The sequence below is a fragment of the Drosophila ananassae genome, chromosome 2R, assembly GCF_017639315.1.
Source record: "Drosophila ananassae strain 14024-0371.13 chromosome 2R, ASM1763931v2, whole genome shotgun sequence".
NCBI classification, from domain to species: Eukaryota; Metazoa; Arthropoda; class Insecta; order Diptera; family Drosophilidae; genus Drosophila; species Drosophila ananassae.
Genome location: NC_057928.1, coordinates 6,283,005 through 6,303,657, shown reverse-complemented (window position 1 = coordinate 6,303,657; position 20,653 = coordinate 6,283,005). Strand labels below are relative to the sequence as shown.

The following is a 20,653-nucleotide window of genomic DNA, read 5'->3' as shown; positions in this document are numbered from 1 at the left end:
AAGGGTTTTGGAAAATGTTCATAATTGGAGATAACAATCAGGGAAAAGGCAATTATCTACGGCATCAGAATAATTAAAATAGTTCTGCATGGAAATGCTTTGAAATTTGTTTCGTTTTGGAAAAAATTGATTTTTTAAATCGTTTGTTTATGCTTATATGTACAAATATACATAGATACATACATGGAGGGTACAATAAGTATAAATTTTTAAAATTGAAAACAATATACATATAGACTATAAGTCTATGATATTCATATTTTCAAATAAGTGGTAACATCTTTCTTATAATAAATTCCTATAAGCCTGGTTTGTCGTCTTAATTTAACATACATACATATGCATATGTACAAATACAGTCAGTACCACTCACCCTTGAATCACTTATGAGTCACCCCTGCGAAGTCCTGACCACCGCTGAATCAGTTCGGAAACTTTGTCTTAATTTTATAAAAAAAATTCTAATTTTATAAAAAAAAAGTCCTTCTGGCCTTTATGAAGTTTAAATCTGGACTGATGCATTTTAAAATTGTAATTTTATTTAAAACTTACTGCATAATCCCATTTTTAATTTTTATCAATAGACATTAAAAAATTTTAAAGTCATTAGAAAATTTTTGAAAATTAATAATTATTATCGAATCTTTGAACTTCAGCAGCAGCAGAGATTAGGTATTCTATTTTTAGTTTATTTTATTTGAAACAATATTTGTTGTGGCGGCCATGAATGTGCGGTGAACGGAATTTCAGTACAACAGGGATGTAAGTATGTACATACCTATGTGCGTTTTAGTGTGTATGTTAAAAAAGCAAAACAAATCGTTTTATATATGTGTGGGTGCTAGAGCTGCGCAAACGGGCAGCGAGTAGCTGCCACTCGTCGCTCTGGGCAGTCAAACTGCTGACGAGCACTCACACACATGCACGCGAGTACACACAAATGGTATTGGTTTTTTTTCTCGACTCGGCGCAGAACCTTTTTAATTCAGAAATTGAAATTTACAAAACTTGGAGTTTCGCAAATTGAGCTTCCACGATGAGCGCGGGGAGTCACTACTCCATTCACTCGGTGTGCCGCACCTGCCTGTCCACACTGGATAACACGGCCGCGTACGACCTGTTCCTGGTGCCCGGGTTGGCGAAAAAACTCTGCGTCTGCACCTCCCTGTCCGTGGAGCAGACGGACGGGTTCCCCAAGAATCTTTGCACTGTGTGCTACACGAAGCTAAATGACCTGCACGACTTCCAGAAGCAGTGCGTGGACTCGGCGCAGAAGTTCCAGGACCTGGTGGCCAGCAACGCCTTCGCCTGCCAGAGCAACTTCGATGCCCTGGACCCCAGTGCAGCAGTGGCGGATCTTCCCCCCGAGGAGGAGGACAACGTTAACTTCGACCCCCTGCTCAACTCCAAGATAGAGATAATGGAGAACGAGGAGGATGTATTCAAGATGCTGGAGACGGTGGAGAAGGAACTCGACGAGGTTGAGAAGCAGGAGATGGCCCAACCCTTCGGCATCCAGCCGGAGGACTCTTCTTTCGAAAGTGGCAACGACAACGATCAGGACGAGGAGTTCCAGATGAACAGCAGTGACGACGACATTCCGCTGGCCCAACGGAGCACCCGAGTATCTACTCGTGGGTCCGCCAGCAAGGCCAAGGCGAAGAGCAAGCCAGCCGTCAAGCGGGACGAGGAGTCGGACGAGACCAGTTCCTCGGAAGACTCTGACGACGACGACACCAGGGACAAGCCGAAACGCAAACGGATTCCTGCCACGGAGCGCGACCGGCACCGGCTAATCGACTGCCACATCTGCCATCAGAAGTTCAAGAAGGCCATTCGGTACGAGGAGCACATGAAGCATCACAACGACCTCCTGCCTTACCAGTGCACCGTGGAGAGCTGCAGGAAAGGTAATACTTGCTAGCAATCAATGAAGTTAGTTGTTTATTGATCCTCTTTGCAGGCTTCACCACCGCCAACGGCCTACGCGTTCATGTGGAGCATGCCCACACGGAGAGTTCGGCCATGCATCCCTGCACCTACGAGGGATGCAACAAAACGTTTGCCAGGCCCGTGCTGCTGAGCTTCCACATGAAGCGGGTGCACAAGGTGGACACTCCGTCGAGGGACTTCCCCTGCACGGAATGCGAAAAGGTCTTCCGCTGCCCCACGGCCCTCAAGAAGCATATGTACAAGCACACGGGCGAGGAGCTGCCATTCGCTTGCGAGATCTGCGGCAAGCGCTTCCCCATCAACAGTGTTCTGCGCGACCACTTGCTCCGGCACGCTGGCATCAAGAATCACGTCTGCCCCTACTGCGGCGTGGGCAAGACCACCAGGCAGGAGTGGAACAAGCACATCCTGACGCACACCAAGGAGAAGAAGTACGAGTGCCGGCTGTGCGACCACGCCTCCCACAACAAGCAGGCCCTGGCCAACCACGTGAAGGTGGTGCACGAGAAGCGGAAGGACTTCGCCTGCCAATATTGCGGCAAGACGTTTGGAAAGTCGCACGCGTGCAAGATCCACGAGAGAAGCCACACGGGCGAGAAGTGCTGTGAGTGCAAGATCTGCGGAAAGGTGTTCCTGTTCGAGAAGGGCCTGACCAAGCATCTGAAGACACACGAGAAGAGGGATCTGCCCAAGACGCAGCCGACTCCCAATCCTCTGGCAACCGACGCGGCTGGCGGGTCCGCCTCTACGACGATTGCCAAGCCCAGTCCGCATTTGCGGGGACGCGTAGAACGCGTGGACATTGCTCAGTTGGCGGGCACAGTGGCCAATCCGATACCCTCGGTCAATCTGCCATCGTGGTCGCCCCAAGTGAACTTCACCAAGAAGGAGGGCCAGCATATGTGCCCCGACTGCGGCAAGGGCTTCAACCACGTCAGCAACATGAAGCTACACTACAAGGTGGTGCACCAGAAGGTGAAGGACTTTTGCTGCCGCTTCTGCCCAAAACGATTCGCCAAGAAGCAGTACCTCCGGCACCACGAATACATTCACACGGGCGAAAAGCCGTACGAGTGCAAGATTTGCGGCAAGCATTTCCGCCAGGAGCAGGTGCTTAAGACGCATATGAAGGTGCACGACAAGCCTCCACGTCCACCGGGCAAAACCAAGGAGCCCACGGGCCCCAAATCGGAGACAAGCAGCACATCGGTGAAGCGACAGCAGCCAAAGAACTTCGAGCAGTACCAGGATCCGGCTGCCGAAAGGGCTGCTGCCACGGCAGAACTTCTGGCCTACCAGATCGAGGAGAACGAGGCAAAGCGCAAGGCCGAGGCGGAGCTACGGAAAATCCAGGAGGCGGCCTTCGAGCAACTCAACAAGCTGCAGAAACAGACAAACACGTACGACGGATTCTACGCCCAAAAAGCAGAGGCGGAAGGTACATCCGTGGACGCTCTGAAGCTGGACCACGTCTGAGAACATGGACGGCGAGAATTCTCCCTTTTCGCAGCCCGTGTCTGCTCTTTTCTATTGTGTTTTTCTGTGAAGGACATATGCGTTATAGGTCTTTAAGGATTACCAACTAGTTTTCGTATTTTGAACGCCTGGTTTTTAAACAATTTTCTATGTAAACTTTATTTTTCGCTCAGATCATTGAGTTTGCACATTAATGCATTCAATAATAAGTGACAATTTATTTAACTAACTTTGCTGTTTCATATTTGAACCAAAAAAAATTTAAGAGTTGGCACATAAGCCGGGGCTTTAATGGTTTTCACTCTTATTATTAAAAGTGATCAATTTTTATCAAATTATAAACCTAATTTCATAGAATCATTCACTTGAAAATCAATTTAAACCTGGAGCCCTTTTTATCGATAGCCGATAGGCAGACTAGAGATGACATCCCTTACGTGCTGTCATCACTAAATAGAGTGTCATCACTATACTGTGTTTTGGTTCGTAAAACGCGAAAGGCGAAGATTTTCTGTCTTTTCTGGCCACTGGCCGCTGGATATTAAACATTGGACCATAGGCGTCATGGAGCAGGAGCGTTCCCAATATTCGGTGCATTCAGTATGCCGGATCTGCCTAAACCGACTGCCCGACAACGGATCGGGAGGACATGATTTGTTCCATGAGCCGGGGTTGGCCAAGAAGCTATGTGTGTGCACCTCTTTGGCGGTGGAGCCGCAGGACGGCTTCCCGAAATGCTTGTGCTTCATCTGCTACACAAAGCTGGACGACATGCACCAGTTCCAGAAACTCTGCGTGGATTCCGTGCGGAAGTTCCAGGACATGGTGGCCAGGAATGTTTTTTGCCCGCCGTCCACTGCGCAAATGAAGACATTCGATGTCCTAAGTGTGGCTGGCAATGAAGCAGAGCTGGTGGGGCAGGAGGAGGAGGATCGCATTAACTTCGACCCTCTGCTAGATCACAAAATGGAGCTGATTGAGAATGAGGAAGATGTGTTCAAGATGCTGGAGCACGTTGACAAGGAGGCTGAGCTGGTGGAGAAAGTTGTGAAGCAAGACGAAATGGACTCCGCGGATCTGATAAACCTATTTGCCGGGGACTCCTCGGAGGAGAGTGACAACCAAGACGTGGACTTTGATCCCAACAGCAGCGACGACGACATGCCATTGGCGCAACGGGTCAGGGGTAGTCAGGCAGCCACCCAGCCGGCGATAAGGCCGAAAGGAGGCCGGTCGGCCAAGAAGGAGGAGGAAGAATTCCTCTCCTGTTCGGATGACCAGGATGAGGACGGGGAAAAGTCAAAGGGCCAGCGTAAGAAAATTCCGCCTGGTGAGCGCCACCTGCATCGCATCATCGACTGCCACATCTGTCACCAGAAGTTCAAAAAGGCGATTCGCTACGAGGAGCACATGAAGCACCACAACGACCTTCTGCCCTTCCAGTGCACAGTGGAGAGTTGCAGGAAAGGTGAGTTCTTGAAATATGTTCTTCTAAAACAAAAAGTAATCTTGACTACTGTTTGTAGGTTTTACAACCGCTGGAGGATTACGGCTGCACATCGACCATGCCCACACGGAGCTGTCGGAAGTGCACTCCTGCAACGTGGATGGGTGTGGAAAAACATTCCCCCGCATCCGCCTTCTCACTTTTCACATGAAGAAGGCGCACGGAATCTCCAAGGCAGCGGCTCCGCCTAGGGATTACCCCTGCACCGAATGCGACAAGGTGTTTCGGTGCCCAATGGCTCTGAAGAAGCACATGTACAAGCATGACGGCAAGGAACTGCCCTTCCCGTGCAACATCTGCGGCAAGCGGTTTGTGATCAACAGCGCTTTAAAGGACCATCTGATGCGGCATGCCGGAATCAAGAACTACGTGTGTCCGTACTGTGGAGTGGGGAAGACCACGCGGCAGGAATGGAACACACACATCCTGACGCACACGCAGGAGAAGAAGTTCAAGTGCCACATCTGCGAGCATGCCTCGCACAACAAGCAGAGTCTGGCGAATCACATCAAGATAGTCCACGAGAAGATCAAAAACTACGCATGCCAGTACTGTGGCAAGACGTTTGGCAAGTCGCACGCCTGCAAGATCCACGAGATGACCCACACGGGGGAGAAGCGGTGCGAGTGCAAGGTGCGTAAGCGACTTCCACTGCTCTAACTTGATTTAATAATTTTAAATCCCTAGGTTTGCGGAAAGAAATTCTTGTACCCGAAGAGCCTCACAAAGCACCTCAAGACGCACGAGAAACGGGTGCTCAGGGCCATCGAGACCTACCGGCAGCGGCAGGTGGAAATGGGTGAAACTCCTGGCGATCAACTGCTGAACAGCCCCGATCTCTCAGGACTTCCGGTCGAAGGAGTTACCGCAGAACCCATCGTAGTTTCCCAAAACGCTGCCGATGAGCTGTTGAAGGTGTGCGCCGAATCCGTGGCCACCATACCCAAAGATCCGCGCCGGGTTGAGCGGGTGGACATCGCCCAGTTAGCGGGCACGGCTGTGAATCCGATACCCTCTGTTTCTGTGCCCTCGTGGTCGCCGCAAGTCAACTTTACCAAGAAGGAGGGCAAGCATATCTGCCCGGGTTGTGGGCAGGGATTCAACAACATTGGGAACATGAAGCGGCACTACAAGATCATCCACGAAAAGGTGAAGGACTTCGCCTGCCGCTTCTGCCCCAAGAGATTTGCAAAGGCGCAGACCCTGCGCCACCACGAGTGGATCCACACTGGCGAGAAGCCCTTCGAGTGCAAGACCTGCGGCACGCACTTCCGCCAAGAAACGGCGTTGAAACGCCACCAGCGCACCCACGAGAATCGACCGCCGGTGATTTCTTCCAAGTTCTATGCAGCGCGCGAGGAGCTGGAAGAACAGGAGCGGAGCAAGAGGGAGGCCAAGCGGCAGGCGGAGGCTAAGCGGAAAGAGATCGCCGAAGCGGCCAAGGAACAGCTTTCCTCGCTGCACAAGCTGGAGCAGACGGATCGAAACCTACATTCGTACGATGAATACAAGGAGGCGGCGGCAGAAAGAGCAGCAGCTTCCGCAGAACTTCAGGCGCAACAGATCGAGGAGAACGAGATGAAGCGGCATGCCGACGAAGAGCGCCGTCGCATCCAGGAGGCAGCCCACGAACAACTCCATCGGCTCCAGCATCAGCAGGAGATCGATCGAGTGCAGAGCTCCTACGACGGCTATTACGCCCAGAAGGCTCATGCCGAGGGCTCCAACCTCGACGACTTAAAGATAGACCATGTGTGAGACTTCACATCAGAGGCGGGGAATGAGTCTTGGATCTTATACAGAAAGCAATACTTTGTAATTCATGTAAGGTGTAACATATACTTAAGCATATACATACGTATTCTTACATTATAATATAAATAATCTTCTTAAAAATATTGTATACAAAGTGGATTGTATTTAAAAATACTATGTTTAGGTGAGCAATGTACAATGATCAGGGTTTTAACTTGATAAAGAGAATATAAACGCTTAAAAACTGGGTTTATTTATAGGAGAATTGGAGTGGCTACTATGAGGTATTAAATCAGGAGAGACTTGGATCTGATTACGTGGAATGAGTTGCGTATTCTAAAATTTCACTTTTAACGTCAAGGGACGATACAAAGATGACACAAACATTTAAATACAGAATTCTTAGTAAATATTACAATAAAGGGTTACAATGTAGGGTATACCATTTCAAAATCACTTTTTGAATATCAGTTTTCCCTATTTTCCGAATAATTATAAATACAAAATGGTTCGTGTCAATTTTAGACAAAATTTCTAAGAAAGAGGACGTGCGACATAGACTCCATAAGCTACGAGTCTTATAAACAACCTTTTCTAAGGATATACTGCAATAGTCAAAAAAAAAACTGACGCCTTCAGGATAACTAATTTTCCTTAATCTAACTTTTGTCCCGAAGTATAAACAGCTGCTTGAGCCCCTCGAGCGTCATGTTCTCTAGATCCCAGTGGGTGGACAGTGTCTTTGTGTCATCGGCTGAGGTAATCAATGAGAGTATGTTTTCCTCAATCGTTCCATTTACGATGAAGCGATGTACTTTGGTAGGCCTGCAGAAAAGATTCATAAGAAAAACCTATAACATTTTTTAGTTTAAAACTCACTTTGTTTGGCCAAATCGGTGGATGCGACCGATGGCCTGTTTTTCGTCTCCTGGGTTTAGGATCGGCTCCACTAGAAACACATGCGTGGCTTCGATAAGATTGAGTCCTTTGGATCCTTTGGACAGCGGCATCAGCAAGCAGGTTATGTTGAGATCGGGATTCTGGAGCGGATGAGAGCCGACATTAGAGCCAGAAACTTCCTTTTTAAGTTCTTTAAACTTACCTTAAAATCCGCAAAGTCTTGTTCGATGCACTTGCTGCGAAACTTCACATTGTTAAGGGCGAGCGCTTTGGAAATTTGGAATAAAATGGCCTGCCATTGCGAAAAGATTAGGATTTTCTCGTCTGCGTTTGCGGACCTGATCTTCAGAACCTGCTCCACGATGTTCGAGATTTTAGTGGAGAAGTCCCCAGCAATGGCGATGCCTGATTCGCGCCGCACAGAGTAGTACAATCTTAAAAATGGGATTGGTGTTTTAAAGGTACAAGGATGCAGCTGGCTGAAGCAAATCTTACTGCGGAGAGTCCTGTCGACATATGGGACACTTGGAGATGCCATGTAGAGTGCTTTTCTTCATGTTCTCCAGACAAAGTTGGCACACGAAGTGACCGCAGACCATCATCACGTACTGCCAGAGAGAAAGTTTATTGGGGATCTGTTTCGCAATAGTTTCATGACTCACCCTCAGGTCGTCGTGCGTCTGGCAAATGGGGCACGGCTTGTCGGTGGCATCCTCCTTAAGATGCTTCAGGTACTTGAGGCGTCCAAAAAGTCTCGTGAAGTTGAGCTGCGATTCCTGCAAGTTGACCTGATTGAACTGCTGCTGTTCTTCCAACTGGCAGGCCAGGATGCGGTAGTTGGATTGCTCGTCCGGGTTGTCGGTCAGAAGGATGCGCATTTTGCACATCTCCAGTTCGTCGAAGGCCTTCACCATGTACTCGACCTCGATCCAGCATTTGAGCTCAAGCTTTACGACACTCTGGAGGCAAGTCAGAAAGTCCAATTTATTTTCCAGTTCCAGTTGCCACTGGCTGAAAGCGGGCTTGGTGCGCAGGAAGGAGAAGATGCCTACGGAAAACAATCAGCCACCTATACATGGACTAAACGAATAGTTCCCTAATAATACGCACTGGTTATAAGACTAATCTCCATGCTGGGCACTTCGAGGCCCTCAGTGGCTTCGGCTTCATCATCAAGTTCTTTGGCGAACAGCAGACACTCGAACTGATTCAGGCAGTCCCTAATCTTGCAGAGGCGGCAGTGTCGGACTTTCTTTGGTTTCTCTGGGTTGTCATTGGGCTTGTCGTCCTTTTGAACGGAAAATATTTGTAAATATAAATATATAAAAGCTAGAACGGCTCACCAATATGTCTGCCAGATGGCAGTCTGTCACAGTTGCTATAAAATTAAGGATGTCCTGCGACAGGGTCGAACCCATCTTGATGGCGCCGCAAGCCTTCTCCATGATTTCCTTCAGGAATTCAATCTCCCCAATGGCGTGTTCGTTCAGTTCCTGAACCTTCTGGAACCACAAGTCCACAATATACACCATGCCGGACATGGAGTCTACGTTTTCAAGCTTTTTCATGGAGATGTTCCTGCGGGTGAAGTCGTCCCGGACTTTGTTCCATATTGAATTGTGTAGCTTGGGTTCGTGGTTGACCACCGTAACCAGCAAGTTCACAACGTTTCCTTTAAACTTATTACCCAACTCGTGCAGCTCGCCTAGTTTGGATTCGTACGCTCCGAGAGCTGCTTGGAGAACCGCTGTGTTGTCTTCCAGATACTTCCACTCCAATCGCTTCAACTGCGACTCATAGGTTTGTTTCTCCAACTCGGAAACCCTGTCGGCAAGGGCAGCGGCGTCACTGGCCTGGAGAAGGTTGAAGATGGCGTGAATCTGCAGCACACTGTCCACACTGTTTGGGGCACCAACGAATTATGAGTTGCAAGATCAGTTCTTTAATGGTTACTCACGATATACTGTCCTTATTGTAATCTGCAGCCAGCTTCAGCAGCAGTTTATAATGCCTGATGGCTTGAGGAAAGTCCTCACGAATAAAGTGAATGGCAGCCAATCCGTTGTAGGAGGAAGCCCAGCTGCGCAGCTCCGACTTGCACTCCGTCTCGTTGTTGGACTTGAGGCGCTCCAAAAGGTCCTGCGGATTCAGGTAGTCTGTGCTCGACACGTTGCTGTTGTGCACCACGGGAACCGAGCATGTCTGGCGGATGCGAAGGAAGGGCTTCAGGATCACTCGCAACAGCTGTGGCGAAATGGACGCCAGGCAGTAGCTATTGTCAGGATTGTGGCAGGTGTGCTTGGAGACTGCAGTGAGGAACTGCTCGTGACACTTAAAGTGCTCCTCGCGGTAGTAGAGAGCTTCCACGTTGCTAAGCTCCAGGCGGTGCACCACCTCCATCTGCGGCGGTATCCCCAGTTCGTGCTCGACTTTGGACTTACACGTTCGCCAAAGACTGTGTTGGAGCAGGTCGAGCAGCGGGTCTGTTTGATAGTTGAGCTGAAAGGCCTTGTGCACCGTCTTCCAGGCATCCGGGGGCTGAGTGGCGTCTGTTCGTCCTACGAATTCAAGCAATGGTGGCAGGTCATCAATGGTGCCTGTGACGGCCCAGCGGTTGATGGCCGGCAGCTTTCGCACCATTTCAGCTGCCGCCGAGGTGTTGCTCTCCACCATCTAAAAAGGTAATTTTTTATTAAAATAAACTATTATATTTCTATGAACTAAGTCGATTTTGGTTACCTGAGCCTCGTCCAGGCAAACACGCCACCAATTGACCATCAAGAGAGGACTATTGGAGCGCATGTACAGCCGTTGGTGGCGCAACTGACGGTCGGACTTGAAGTCCGCCGTGTGGTAGATCTCGTTGCGCAGAGTGACATAGTCGGTGAGGACCACATCGTACTCTGCTAGCCTGAGCGGACTGTACCAGGTGCCTGCGCCCGTGTGCAAGCCTCTGTAGAGCAGAACCTTCAGGTTTGGGGAAATATGCTTCTGCATTTCGCGGAACCACTGCATCTTAATAGCGTTGGGTGAGACGATGAATGTGGCTCCCGTTTCTATAAGCTGGTCCGAGGAATCCACCACCTCCGTCCAGCAGTTGGGACAAAGGTGAGGTATATCGTCCGAACTATTCATGCAATGTGTGTGCTGCCAGAGCCGGCACTTGAAACACTGCACCCGAGCGCCCTTCTTTGAGGTGCAGACGCAGAAGACCTCACCGCCGTTTCCCTTTCGCATCAGTTTCAGAGGAACGTCGCTCACAATCTCTTCAATTCTCGTGTGCCAGTATGTATTCTTGCAGGACTCCGGCGGCCTGGGGTTCATCAGCAACATTGCCAGGAACTCGACGGTCTTTCCCAGGCCCATTTCGTCGGCCAGAATGCCTCCAGGTGGCAGTAATATCTTGGGGAGCGCATCCTCGTGGGCGTAAAACTGCAGGCAGTAATTATGTTTGTATACCCTACTAATACCATCCACGGCACAGAGAGGGGTATAGTTGGCAGTGAGTTCGGCAGCCTCTTGTTCCCTTTGAAGCATCCAGATAACAGTTCGCTCCTGGTACTTTCGCAGCTTCGATTTGAAGCGATTTGGCAGGAGTAGTTTCTGATGCACGGATGCATTCTTGGCTTCTAAGTGACGGTCGTAGAGGGCGTCATACAGCTTGGTGGTCACATACGTTTTGAGTGGCCGCTGATGCAGGCGCTCCTGCTCAGCCACTCGGAACTCCAGACTTGGCGTGTAATCTCGAAATATCAGGGGAAGGAGTATGTCAGCCATTTGCAACTCTGCGGGACGCGCAAGAGCGATTCTCTGGTCGTGAAAGAGGACCAGCTTCCACACTCCCGACTCCTGCTTGATCGCCTTGAAGCTGAGCTTCCGGGTACGGGCCTCCTGACCTTAAATAAACCATGAAAATATCTGATTGATCTAATGTGTTTACTGGACTCACATCCTTGAATGCATATCTCAATAGCCTCTGCTTTTTCTGTCAAATAATCCTTGACTTTCCATCGACGCTTCCCAAAACTTAACTCTGACGGCTCTTCCGGACATCCTGGAGCTATTTCCTCTGCAATTTCGCACAACACAAATCCATGCTCCATCCTTCATAGAGCGCAAAATTCTAAAATAACAAAACAGAGAAGCGATGAATGCAAAGCGATAACTTTTTATATATTTTGTTTAAATGTAGCGTTCTCACCTCCGCAAGGGCAGTAACTTTTTTTTTTAAACTAAAACTTTGGTTAAATATTTTGATTTAGAAATGTACAATTATTTATTATTCTATATATATATATAGAAAAAAATATTTTAAAATATATGGTCGCCTTGGCGCATTTTCAAATTTAATTGCAAATGATTAAGTCAACTCGATATATATATTTCTTTATTATTTCGATATCGTTTAAAGTTCATAAAACCTACAGGACCTAACCGCTTTAAAATAATATTATATTTATGGAGAAGTAGTGGGAAAAGTGCCATCACTCATAACGTATTCGTTATCGCACTTGTTACCATACAAAAATATCGAAAATTTTCCACCTCTAGAAGCAGTGAAGAAAATTATAGCGTGGTTTTTTCGGTCGAAAAACAATTAAAAGTGCAACAGACAGTGGAAAAACAAAGTGCAACTAACCCGTAAGTGTAGCGGCCACGTCCCCTAACCAAATTGCGTGCTATAAACGCGCGGCAGACTAATTTGCAGCCATCCGTAGCAGTGTATATGTGGAGCCTACTTGGCATAATTGCAAAATTTACGCATTACTTTGACGAGTGTTTTAATTGAGTGATTCCACTTTCAGTGCCGTGCATGCTTAGTCAAAAACCAGCCCGATACAAGTCCCAGATTCGCGAGCCGAGCGAAGAAGTGAGATTTCTTGTTTCCCAAAGCCTGAAAGTGTCACCGCCAAGACGTACGTGCGAAAAATGTTCTGGGACAAGGGTTATGCGCCCTCCGCGAATATAGAGGCGCTGCTGGAGAAGGAGGTAGGTGGCCCCCGGATCGGGAATCTTGAAAACTACTTAACGAGTAACTATCAATTGGGTTAACAGAACTCCACGCTGGAGGAATTCCTGGACGAGGAGGACATACTACAGGAGTGCAAGACGCAAAAGAAGAACCTGGTAAACTACTTTAAACGTCCCGAGGTCATCCGGCGCCTGGTGGAGCTGATCACAACCGCGCCGAACGATGACGTACCCATGGCGCAGCGTTACCGCTATGCGAACATGTCCTGTGAGATACTCACGCTGTAAGTTAGATAGCTTCTACGATGTCAATGTCAGGGCGATTATATGAATCAATGTTATTTTAGCGGCCTGCCGTCCCTGGATGAAAAGCTTCTGACCGACCCGGAGACCCTTCAGCTTCTGTATTCATATCTGGAAAAGGAACCACCGTTAAATCCATTGCTATCGTCGTTTTTTAGTAAAACGTTTAGCATGCTCTTTACCAAAAAGCCTGAACAAGATTGGTTTTTGTATCAACACATGTGCCTACAACTCCTGGAGTATATTAAATCGCAGAAGAACTTTTTGGATTTCATTTGTAAACACTTTGACACACCTGTCATACCTGATTTAATAATGCAAATGATGAAGGACATCGAGGGTGGTCAACTCAAAAGGAACCTTTTCGAAGTGAGTTCTCTGGAATATCCACTTTTTATAGGTGATACTTAATTTTAAATGTTTGTCTTTGCAGTGGCTAACTGAAGATAAAATTGTTGAGAGACTGATTGCAATATTGCGTAATCCTCAAGAAACCGAAAAACATGCAAATGTTGCCGACTTTTTCTGTGATCTTATTAACCAAGGGCGCCTGATGCGTCAGACCGAGCAGGAGAACGATTCGTTTGAGCCGGCCTTCGATGGCTCCAACCCCATTCTAAAGACAATTGAATCCGCAGACACAATTGAAGCCTTGTTAAATGTGATTTTGGAACCAAACGCTCAGGAGAGCGCCATCTTATCAGGAATATCGGTTGTACTTACGCTTATTAAACCAATTACCTTTACGTGAGTTGTGCCCCCTATTTCTCAATTTCCGAAATTTAATTTATTTGCCTGCTGTTTCAGAGATGAGCCCAACTTGGATCGCCAGATTATGCTTCAGCTACGCGAGCAGAAGTTCCACCAGGAAGTACGGGAGACTGTGATTACTGTGATGGCGCCACGCCTCCACGAATTTGTTCATGTTCTCAAGAACCCGCCCGCCGTTAGTTTTCCCTTTGCCCTTTTCCCAGCTTAGAATCCGTTGTTGACTCTTTTTGGTTGCAGAAACCAACACTCGAAACGACGGCAGCCGTGTTGACGCCCCCATTTGGCAAGACTCGCTTGCAAGTGTGCCGCGTGTTCACCGCCCTGCTGGAAACTAAGCACGAGACCATTCAGCAGGCGTAAGTCTATATAAAGTTTGAGAAATCCAAAAAAGGAACTCAATAATAATATATTGTGTATTGCATTTAGAATTTGTGCAACGGAGTACTTTAGTCTGTTGTTGGAGTACTTCAAACAATACTGCTGGAACAACTTTTTGCACAGCGAACTGGAAAAGGCCCTGCACTTGGTCTTCTTCAAAGGGCTTTCCAACAACAATACAGGATCCACGGACACGGACATATTCAATGTCCGTGGTTTCCTGAAAGAAATTGAAGTGGCCGCCGCTCAGGATGCGGCCGTCGATGATGACAAACAAGAACCGCAAGAAAAGACTAATGACGTAGAGATTGCAGCTGAAGTTCAAGCTGAAGAACTCGCCCCCGAAGACGCTGCAACCGAGTCTGTGGAGAATCATGAGGAGAACAGCGAAGTTGGTGGTGAAAATGCAGCTGAGCAGCAGAAAGAGGAGCCCGCTCTCAATGATCTCGACATTGCCCCTCCCTCGGAAATGCAAACTCATGTAAATTATAGACAAAGTCTCTCTGGCATTTTGATATAACTTTGTTTCGATATTTTTAGTTGATTGTTAACTGCCACTTGGTGTCCAAGCTGGTCGACTATTGGCAGCACAATGCGCAGGCGCAGTAAGTTTTGTATTTCTATATTTTTGCACTTTAGGGCTTAATTAATTAGAAATAAATTTTCAGGGCCGCCGAAAAGGGTCGTCGCTTGGGTTACATGGGACATCTTATTAAAATTTTACGCCACATCACGAATTGTATATCAGAATCCGAACATATCGCCGCCTTGATCTCCTCCAGCCTAAGCGACGAGGCCGAGCAGACACTCTGGCAGTCATTAATCGATGCCGAAACGGGAGAATTTACACTGGCAGCGAAGCAGCAGACGAAACTGTTGGCCAATTGCAATCCTCACGAGGAGAACGAGTACACCTTGGGTTCAAACGACTACCTTGGCGAGTTGAACGCTTGGGAGATTGGAGCCCTGAACTTTAGTGACACGATTCAGGACATAGTTTTTACGATGGACAATGACCTGAACCTGTCTCAGTTGGGACGCAACATTGACGACGAAGACGATGATGATGATGAACATGGCGAACATTCGGGAGCAGGCGACGGCCATGGGCAGGGACACGGAATGTTTACCAAGAACTCCATCACCTTGAGCAATCTGGCAGATCCCTGGGACATGGATGTCCAGTTCTCCGACATTCCCGGTGTGTCAGCCCAGGTCAATACTTGTACTGCCAACTGGGGTGCCGACTTCAATGCGGATAACTTTGCTGACTTCGATGCGCACTTTAGCACGTTCGGTAGTGATCTGGGCATGTCCAGCACCGCATCTCCTGGGGACGGGTCTTCGGAAGCTCCGCCTCCCACCTCTGATGTGAACCAGGACACCCAAGAGCGTCTACCCGCTGAGAATTCCGATGCCTCAATTCAGAATAACAGCCACGAACAGCAGGCGGAGTATGACAACAATGCCAACGTTGAAAAGGCCATCAGCGAAAAGCTATCCGAAGCCGGCGTCGCGGAAGCCACTTCTATCGTAACCCGATTACAATCGGTGCTGCTGGACGGCGAGGACGATTATGAGGATGATGAGGGCATGTGGACTAAACCACTGGGAGAAGATCGTGCTACGGAGACAGAGCAAACTACTCCGGTATTAAATGGGCCCACCAGCAAAGTGAACGAGTTGTAAGTGTAGTGTCTTTAAGACCAGTATCATAATATTCTGAGATGTTTGCATGTAGAACGATTGGTAACGCTTTTAATAATGTTATTACTTTGCAGCAATCATGCCAACGACAACAGCAGCAGCGACGTCGATGGCCACGAGGCCGGAAACGATACAGCGGAGCAACAGAAATTGGCCGCCAGTGCCACCAAGACGAACAATGTAGAGATTGCAACTACGACCACATAAATTGCATCCATCACTCCCGCACGTCATCCAACTGCAATTGTATAGCATAAAATGTGTCGACGACAATTTGTAAAAATGCCTTTGATTTGCTCTTTGGTCATTCTTATACATAATCATGCATACATATTTATATGAATATATACCACATACTATTACTTATACGTACATATATAACAGGCTGCATAGTACAACAAACGATTTGTGTATTATCAAAAGGCCGAAGCCCGCCCAAAAACCAAAATGAAGAAACAAAAAACTAAAAAAAAAACTCAAAATGGTAAAAAAATGTTCAAAGTGAAAAGTATGTTGTTGATTCCTTCTGCTCCTCGCTCGTATTGCCAATTATTTTAATTATTACTCTTCCTTCACGTTTCCTAATTAAGAAACAACCTGTATTTCGTTTGTAATTGTATTAGTCTGTCGTTTAAAAACGCTTTTACTTTCAATACTCTCAATGTGTTAGGCAACGAATGAGCATTACTTAAAGTACCAAAATTTACGCAACGTCTAAGTATGCTTAGTTTATATTTTTATTGTATTTGTTTTAGCTTGATCAGATGAGGGTTACCTTTACATATTATATATATAATTACACACATATTAAGGGGATATACAAATACTTAATTTCGACCTTGCTCCATTGTCATACTGAATATTTTTCGAGTAGCGCTTTAAATGTCAGTTGCGCCCTTCATTAAGCTGAGTATTTGGATATCCCCTTGCATAAACTTGTATTTGTAAATTGGAGACTTGTATTTATTGTATGTATTTTGAAACGAATGCAAAAGCAATGCCAAAATACCAAATGGTTCAACACCAAGCGACACAACACCACACCACATACCCCATATTATGCTGCAAGCACAACTTGTGTCTTTTGCCATTATGACTTTATTTGTATACAAATCGGTATAACCAAAAAATATTCAATGTCGAAAGTACAAAACACACTGAAAGAAACTACTACGATCGAAAGTGAAGAATATAGACAACGGCCGGCATTTGTCACCCCTGATCTACATACACGCCACTACCTACAATTATACTAACTATATACGATTTCTATCAATACCGTCTGTTTACCTAGCAATGCAACAGAACCAAACAGAAGAAACGAGAAATTCAAACGAAGACTTTCCAAGAAGACATTTTAAACTCTACCACATGTATCTTTTATATGTATTGTTTTATTTGTTCTTGTCAAGTTGTCGTTAAGAAGATGTTTTTTGTTTTAAACGTGCAGAAAACCACGAACAAAAAAGGAAATGTTTTAAAGAATTAAAAAACAAATATGCCATCTTTTGCTTCCAAATAATTAAATTTTAATTATGTTTAAAAATAAAAAGGAAACTACTTTAAAAGTAAAATCGATGTTTGTTTTACACGTGACAATTTGCTCACCAAAAAAATAATAAAAATTTAAAATAAAACCTAAAAAAATTAACATAGAGATTAGAATAGATTAATAGTATTAAGAGAAAGAAGGTGGGCAGCATATCAGGCGCAGAAGTGTGGAAAGTAACAAAGTAATCCCCTTCCCGTACATCCTTAATGAAAATGATCGATGTTTGCCAATTCAGTTAGGATTCTTTTCGATCTAAGCTTAGGCACACCAATTGCACAAATCTCAAATCGCTTGCTTTTTATTTTTGCATATTTTGCATATTTTAGGAACACGACAAAAAACAAAAATCCGAGAAAACTAATTTAACATAGTAGCCGAAAAAACGAAAAAAAAAAAAAATATTGAAACGTTTAAACTCTCTCTGATGAAAAACTGTGATAATTAAATGAAGTTGCAGGGTATTTGATAAAGCAAACTTAATTTAAACAAATTGTAAAACATCAACTAATGGACTCAACCATTTGGAAATACAAAACACAGCCAACACGAGACACTTACACAAGCAAACAAAAAAAGGCAAAGAAAAAATAAAAAATAAAATCTATAACGGAATCATAAACTAAAAAAAGTTAATTATACGATTCTTTAGCATCACAATCAGCAGGACACGTCGACAGCAAGATGAATCAACCAAACAGCAATAAGTACTGCAATGAAGTCTAATTGGAGGAGTTTTAATGTATAGTCTCTAGCCGTGCGAAAGTATCTCTAAGTTTTTGAGCTAGTAGGGATAGTCGAGGACCGATAGCTTCACAGAAACTAAGCACTAAACTAAAAAAATAATACTCATATCAAGCAGCCAATTGTAAACCTTGTACTATGTATAAAAGCGTAAAAGATTGTCCCCAGTATTGTCTTCCCCCTAGTTACATATGTGTTTTCGTCTCTACCGATTAACTTAGAATCCGTAATCCCTGATCCAATGATGATCCAAGGCGACAATGATCGAGTCCTTCCCTTGTGCATATGCCTTAATGATTATAAAACATATAACAACCATTCACAGCCACATAGAGAGTGTAGTATTCATAATCGTAGCGATAGTTTCACCTACATACTGTGTGTCTTTTAATTGTTAAGCAGCAGCAAGCTTCAAATATTTGTACGATAATACTAATGATAAACTGAGAAACCAAAATGGAATCGTAATGATAATGATACCTAAAAGAGAACAATGTAGATAAATTCTTGTGGGCAGCTTTAAGCATTTTGTTTGTCTAATTATATATGAACTTGAATAAGATGAATACCAAACGTCCAAAGTTTTTTGCTAACGAGAACTAAGAACAATTGTGAACAAGAAAGTCTTCAGAAATGTTTTGATCACCTCGATGAGAAACAGAAACATAATTATACACACCTATGTACATGCATGCCTATATACAAAATAAATACATTTACCAATTAATTGATTGATTGATTGATTGATTCGCATCCATCGCGGGACTCGAATGGAGGCCTAGCGCATTTTGTGACATGCATTAGTGTTAAGTGAGGTTGTACTTTTCGTGGCGCAATTAATTGAGACAGATCTTGAAACGGGACGAAGGACCCAAAAATAGATGCTTATTTTTAAGTATCGAAGCGTACATTATTTAGTCTGTGTGTGTTCAGCAATTCAGTATTTCAATTAAGCCAATTCAATGAATCCCCCCAAGAACAATGATTAAAAATGGTTTCCAACTGCAAACCACAAGAAGCTATAGAAGAGAGGACTTAAAATAATCAATCGAAGGTCTAATTCTCTAAACTCTTAAAAATAAAGAACCAGCGGGAACAACAACGAGGAAGATGAAACTGTAATACAACAAATTAAATAAAAATTAAAGAATAAAAATAAACATTAAGAAACTTACAATTGAACTTCAACAACACATACATATATATTTGAAAATAGATTAAAAAGCGATTAAGAGTCGTACTAAATAAGAAAGAAAATTGTTAACATAATGGATATTTTGTTAAATGCGAAACTTTGAACGAATTACTAACCACATTAGCGAACGTTAATGAGAACCGAACCCAAGTGTGCTTCATGTATGAATTTATGTTTAGATATTTACATCAACAGTACAGTACGCGTATACATATTCCTAACTAAACCAAGCGAAAGAAAAGCCACATACAGAACTTGCATATTACTCTTAACGATTAAAAATAACAAAAACTATTGGTGTCTATGCATATACATACATATTACCGAACTATACCTACATATATATATATTATATATATTACCTTTGTATAAGTAAGCCGAGTACAGACTTTTGGGAACTGCGAAACGTATCGTCAAATATCCAAAACAGACATATTTGTCAAAGCTATTCAAGAATTAAATACGATAAGGAATCCAGGTGATAGCTGCAGGTTAGGGTGGACTTAATTGATTTGTGAATCGTACGAGAATAATATATAGGTTAAATAGTTTTACAGCAATGGTTCCTGTAAAAATTCTACTCATAAGCTGCTACACGCTGCGTATGAGTGATTTCGTTGGAATATCTTTTTTACTACATTTTTAATGAAAAGAATGTTTTTTTTGGTTTCAATTGTGAAAATTCGTCCAAATTTTATAAATACTTTTTTTTATATTTTTTTTTGTGATTAAGGGTCCTCTTTATTATTTAAGGAGGTCTTCCCGACTTTGAGACACTAGGTTTCTTCTGAAATTTGGACTTTAGTTTATATCCTCTTATATTTTGCGAAAAATATAATAGAAAACAAATCAATTGGAGTTCTAATGGATGGTCCACTCTATCGCACACACGGACACACTCTCACACATACTCGCCGCTTTGCTTGCCACATTGTTTTTGTTCAAAACACCGAAGGATACTTTGAATACTTTACTAACCCCAAAGGGACACTCTGGAACGCGATTTCTTGAGTAAGTGCCTTAAACTGACAGAGAAAGAGACGACGAGAAGTGGACTCGGAAGTGGAGAGGTTTTCGGATGAGGGAGAGGGAGAGGGAATTATTAAAAATTAAACAATTGTTTTCGGTGCATTTGTTTAGGGAGAAAAAGATTGAGAGAGATGATACCTTTGTTTAAACTTTAACTAAGTGTTAGCCCCGAGCAAAAAAACTAAACGTAGTTCCAGAAATCAAACAAACAAAATAGTTAACTTTATGCTCCGATCTATAAACTACTCTAAGTACATATATACGTATTTAATGAATACCTTTACCGTCGCATTTCTACATGAACTAGACCTTGTAATTGTGAGTGTTTTTTGGCCCGTCTACGTTTTGCTCAACGCACACATACACACAACTAAACATAAAAAAAGAAAACAAAAATTAAAAAAAAAATATAAAA

General features: G+C 44.6%; 4 protein-coding genes across 5 annotated transcripts; 3 read left to right on the top strand and 1 right to left on the bottom strand.

Annotated features, from left to right (window-relative positions):
* The first annotated feature begins 893 nt into the window (after positions 1 to 893).
* LOC6493779 (zinc finger protein 26) lies at positions 894 to 3,658 on the top strand. The gene is made up of 2 exons (XM_001958381.4): positions 894 to 1,910; positions 1,964 to 3,658. Exons 1-2 carry the CDS (start codon positions 1,037 to 1,039, stop codon positions 3,427 to 3,429), a joined length of 2,340 nt encoding a protein of 779 aa, XP_001958417.1. The 5' UTR covers positions 894 to 1,036; the 3' UTR covers positions 3,430 to 3,658.
* A 210-nt stretch (positions 3,659 to 3,868) lies between these two features.
* LOC6493780 (zinc finger protein 225) lies at positions 3,869 to 6,731 on the top strand. The gene is made up of 3 exons (XM_001958382.4): positions 3,869 to 4,897; positions 4,956 to 5,569; positions 5,624 to 6,731. Exons 1-3 carry the CDS (start codon positions 3,994 to 3,996, stop codon positions 6,692 to 6,694), a joined length of 2,589 nt encoding a protein of 862 aa, XP_001958418.1. The 5' UTR covers positions 3,869 to 3,993; the 3' UTR covers positions 6,695 to 6,731.
* Positions 6,732 to 6,733: 2 nt separating this feature from the next.
* On the bottom strand, positions 6,734 to 11,807 carry LOC6506172 (E3 ubiquitin-protein ligase SHPRH). 2 transcript variants are annotated; one of them, XM_032454029.2, is made up of 11 exons: positions 11,793 to 11,807; positions 11,541 to 11,714; positions 10,331 to 11,487; positions 9,549 to 10,264; positions 8,935 to 9,490; positions 8,702 to 8,879; positions 8,254 to 8,639; positions 8,087 to 8,199; positions 7,794 to 8,025; positions 7,571 to 7,731; positions 6,734 to 7,516 (listed from the first exon to the last, which is right to left on the bottom strand). In XM_032454029.2, exons 2-11 carry the CDS (start codon positions 11,692 to 11,694, stop codon positions 7,351 to 7,353), a joined length of 3,819 nt encoding a protein of 1,272 aa, XP_032309920.1. In that variant the 5' UTR covers positions 11,695 to 11,714; positions 11,793 to 11,807; the 3' UTR covers positions 6,734 to 7,350. The 2 variants fall into 2 exon arrangements, with proteins under 2 accessions (XP_032309920.1, XP_032309921.1); XM_032454030.2 differs by lacking the exon at positions 11,793 to 11,807 and having other exon boundaries at positions 10,331 to 11,482; positions 11,541 to 11,627.
* A 280-nt stretch (positions 11,808 to 12,087) lies between these two features.
* LOC6493781 (serine/threonine-protein phosphatase 6 regulatory subunit 3) lies at positions 12,088 to 18,741 on the top strand. Its single transcript, XM_001958384.4, has 11 exons — positions 12,088 to 12,232; positions 12,397 to 12,580; positions 12,647 to 12,846; positions 12,910 to 13,234; positions 13,299 to 13,612; positions 13,673 to 13,811; positions 13,874 to 13,992; positions 14,063 to 14,495; positions 14,555 to 14,619; positions 14,683 to 15,699; positions 15,796 to 18,741. The coding sequence occupies exons 2-11, from the start codon at positions 12,521 to 12,523 to the stop codon at positions 15,926 to 15,928; spliced, it is 2,805 nt and encodes a 934-aa protein (XP_001958420.1). The 5' UTR covers positions 12,088 to 12,232; positions 12,397 to 12,520; the 3' UTR covers positions 15,929 to 18,741.
* The last annotated feature ends 1,912 nt before the right edge of the window (positions 18,742 to 20,653 follow it).

Bases quoted from the DNA above. Each gene is read 5' to 3' on its own strand.
- LOC6493781 (XM_001958384.4), top strand. From the start codon at position 12,521: ATGTTCTGGGACAAGGGTTATGCGCCCTCCGCGAATATAGAGGCGCTG. The intron at 12,581-12,646 runs GTAGGTGGCCCC...TTGGGTTAACAG, and splicing joins AGGCGCTGCTGGAGAAGGAG to AACTCCACGCTGGAGGAATT. The intron at 15,700-15,795 runs GTAAGTGTAGTG...ATTACTTTGCAG, and splicing joins ACCAGCAAAGTGAACGAGTT to CAATCATGCCAACGACAACA.
- LOC6493779 (XM_001958381.4), top strand. From the start codon at position 1,037: ATGAGCGCGGGGAGTCACTACTCCATTCACTCGGTGTGCCGCACCTGC. The intron at 1,911-1,963 runs GTAATACTTGCT...TCCTCTTTGCAG, and splicing joins CGTGGAGAGCTGCAGGAAAG to GCTTCACCACCGCCAACGGC.
- LOC6493780 (XM_001958382.4), top strand. From the start codon at position 3,994: ATGGAGCAGGAGCGTTCCCAATATTCGGTGCATTCAGTATGCCGGATC. The intron at 4,898-4,955 runs GTGAGTTCTTGA...TACTGTTTGTAG, and splicing joins AGTGGAGAGTTGCAGGAAAG to GTTTTACAACCGCTGGAGGA. The intron at 5,570-5,623 runs GTGCGTAAGCGA...TTAAATCCCTAG, and splicing joins AGAAGCGGTGCGAGTGCAAG to GTTTGCGGAAAGAAATTCTT.
- LOC6506172 (XM_032454029.2), bottom strand. From the start codon at position 11,694: ATGGAGCATGGATTTGTGTTGTGCGAAATTGCAGAGGAAATAGCTCCA. The intron at 9,491-9,548 runs GTGAGTAACCAT...TGCCCCAAACAG, and splicing joins TACAATAAGGACAGTATATC to TGTGGACAGTGTGCTGCAGA. The intron at 8,880-8,934 runs GTGAGCCGTTCT...TCCGTTCAAAAG, and splicing joins GCCATCTGGCAGACATATTG to GACGACAAGCCCAATGACAA.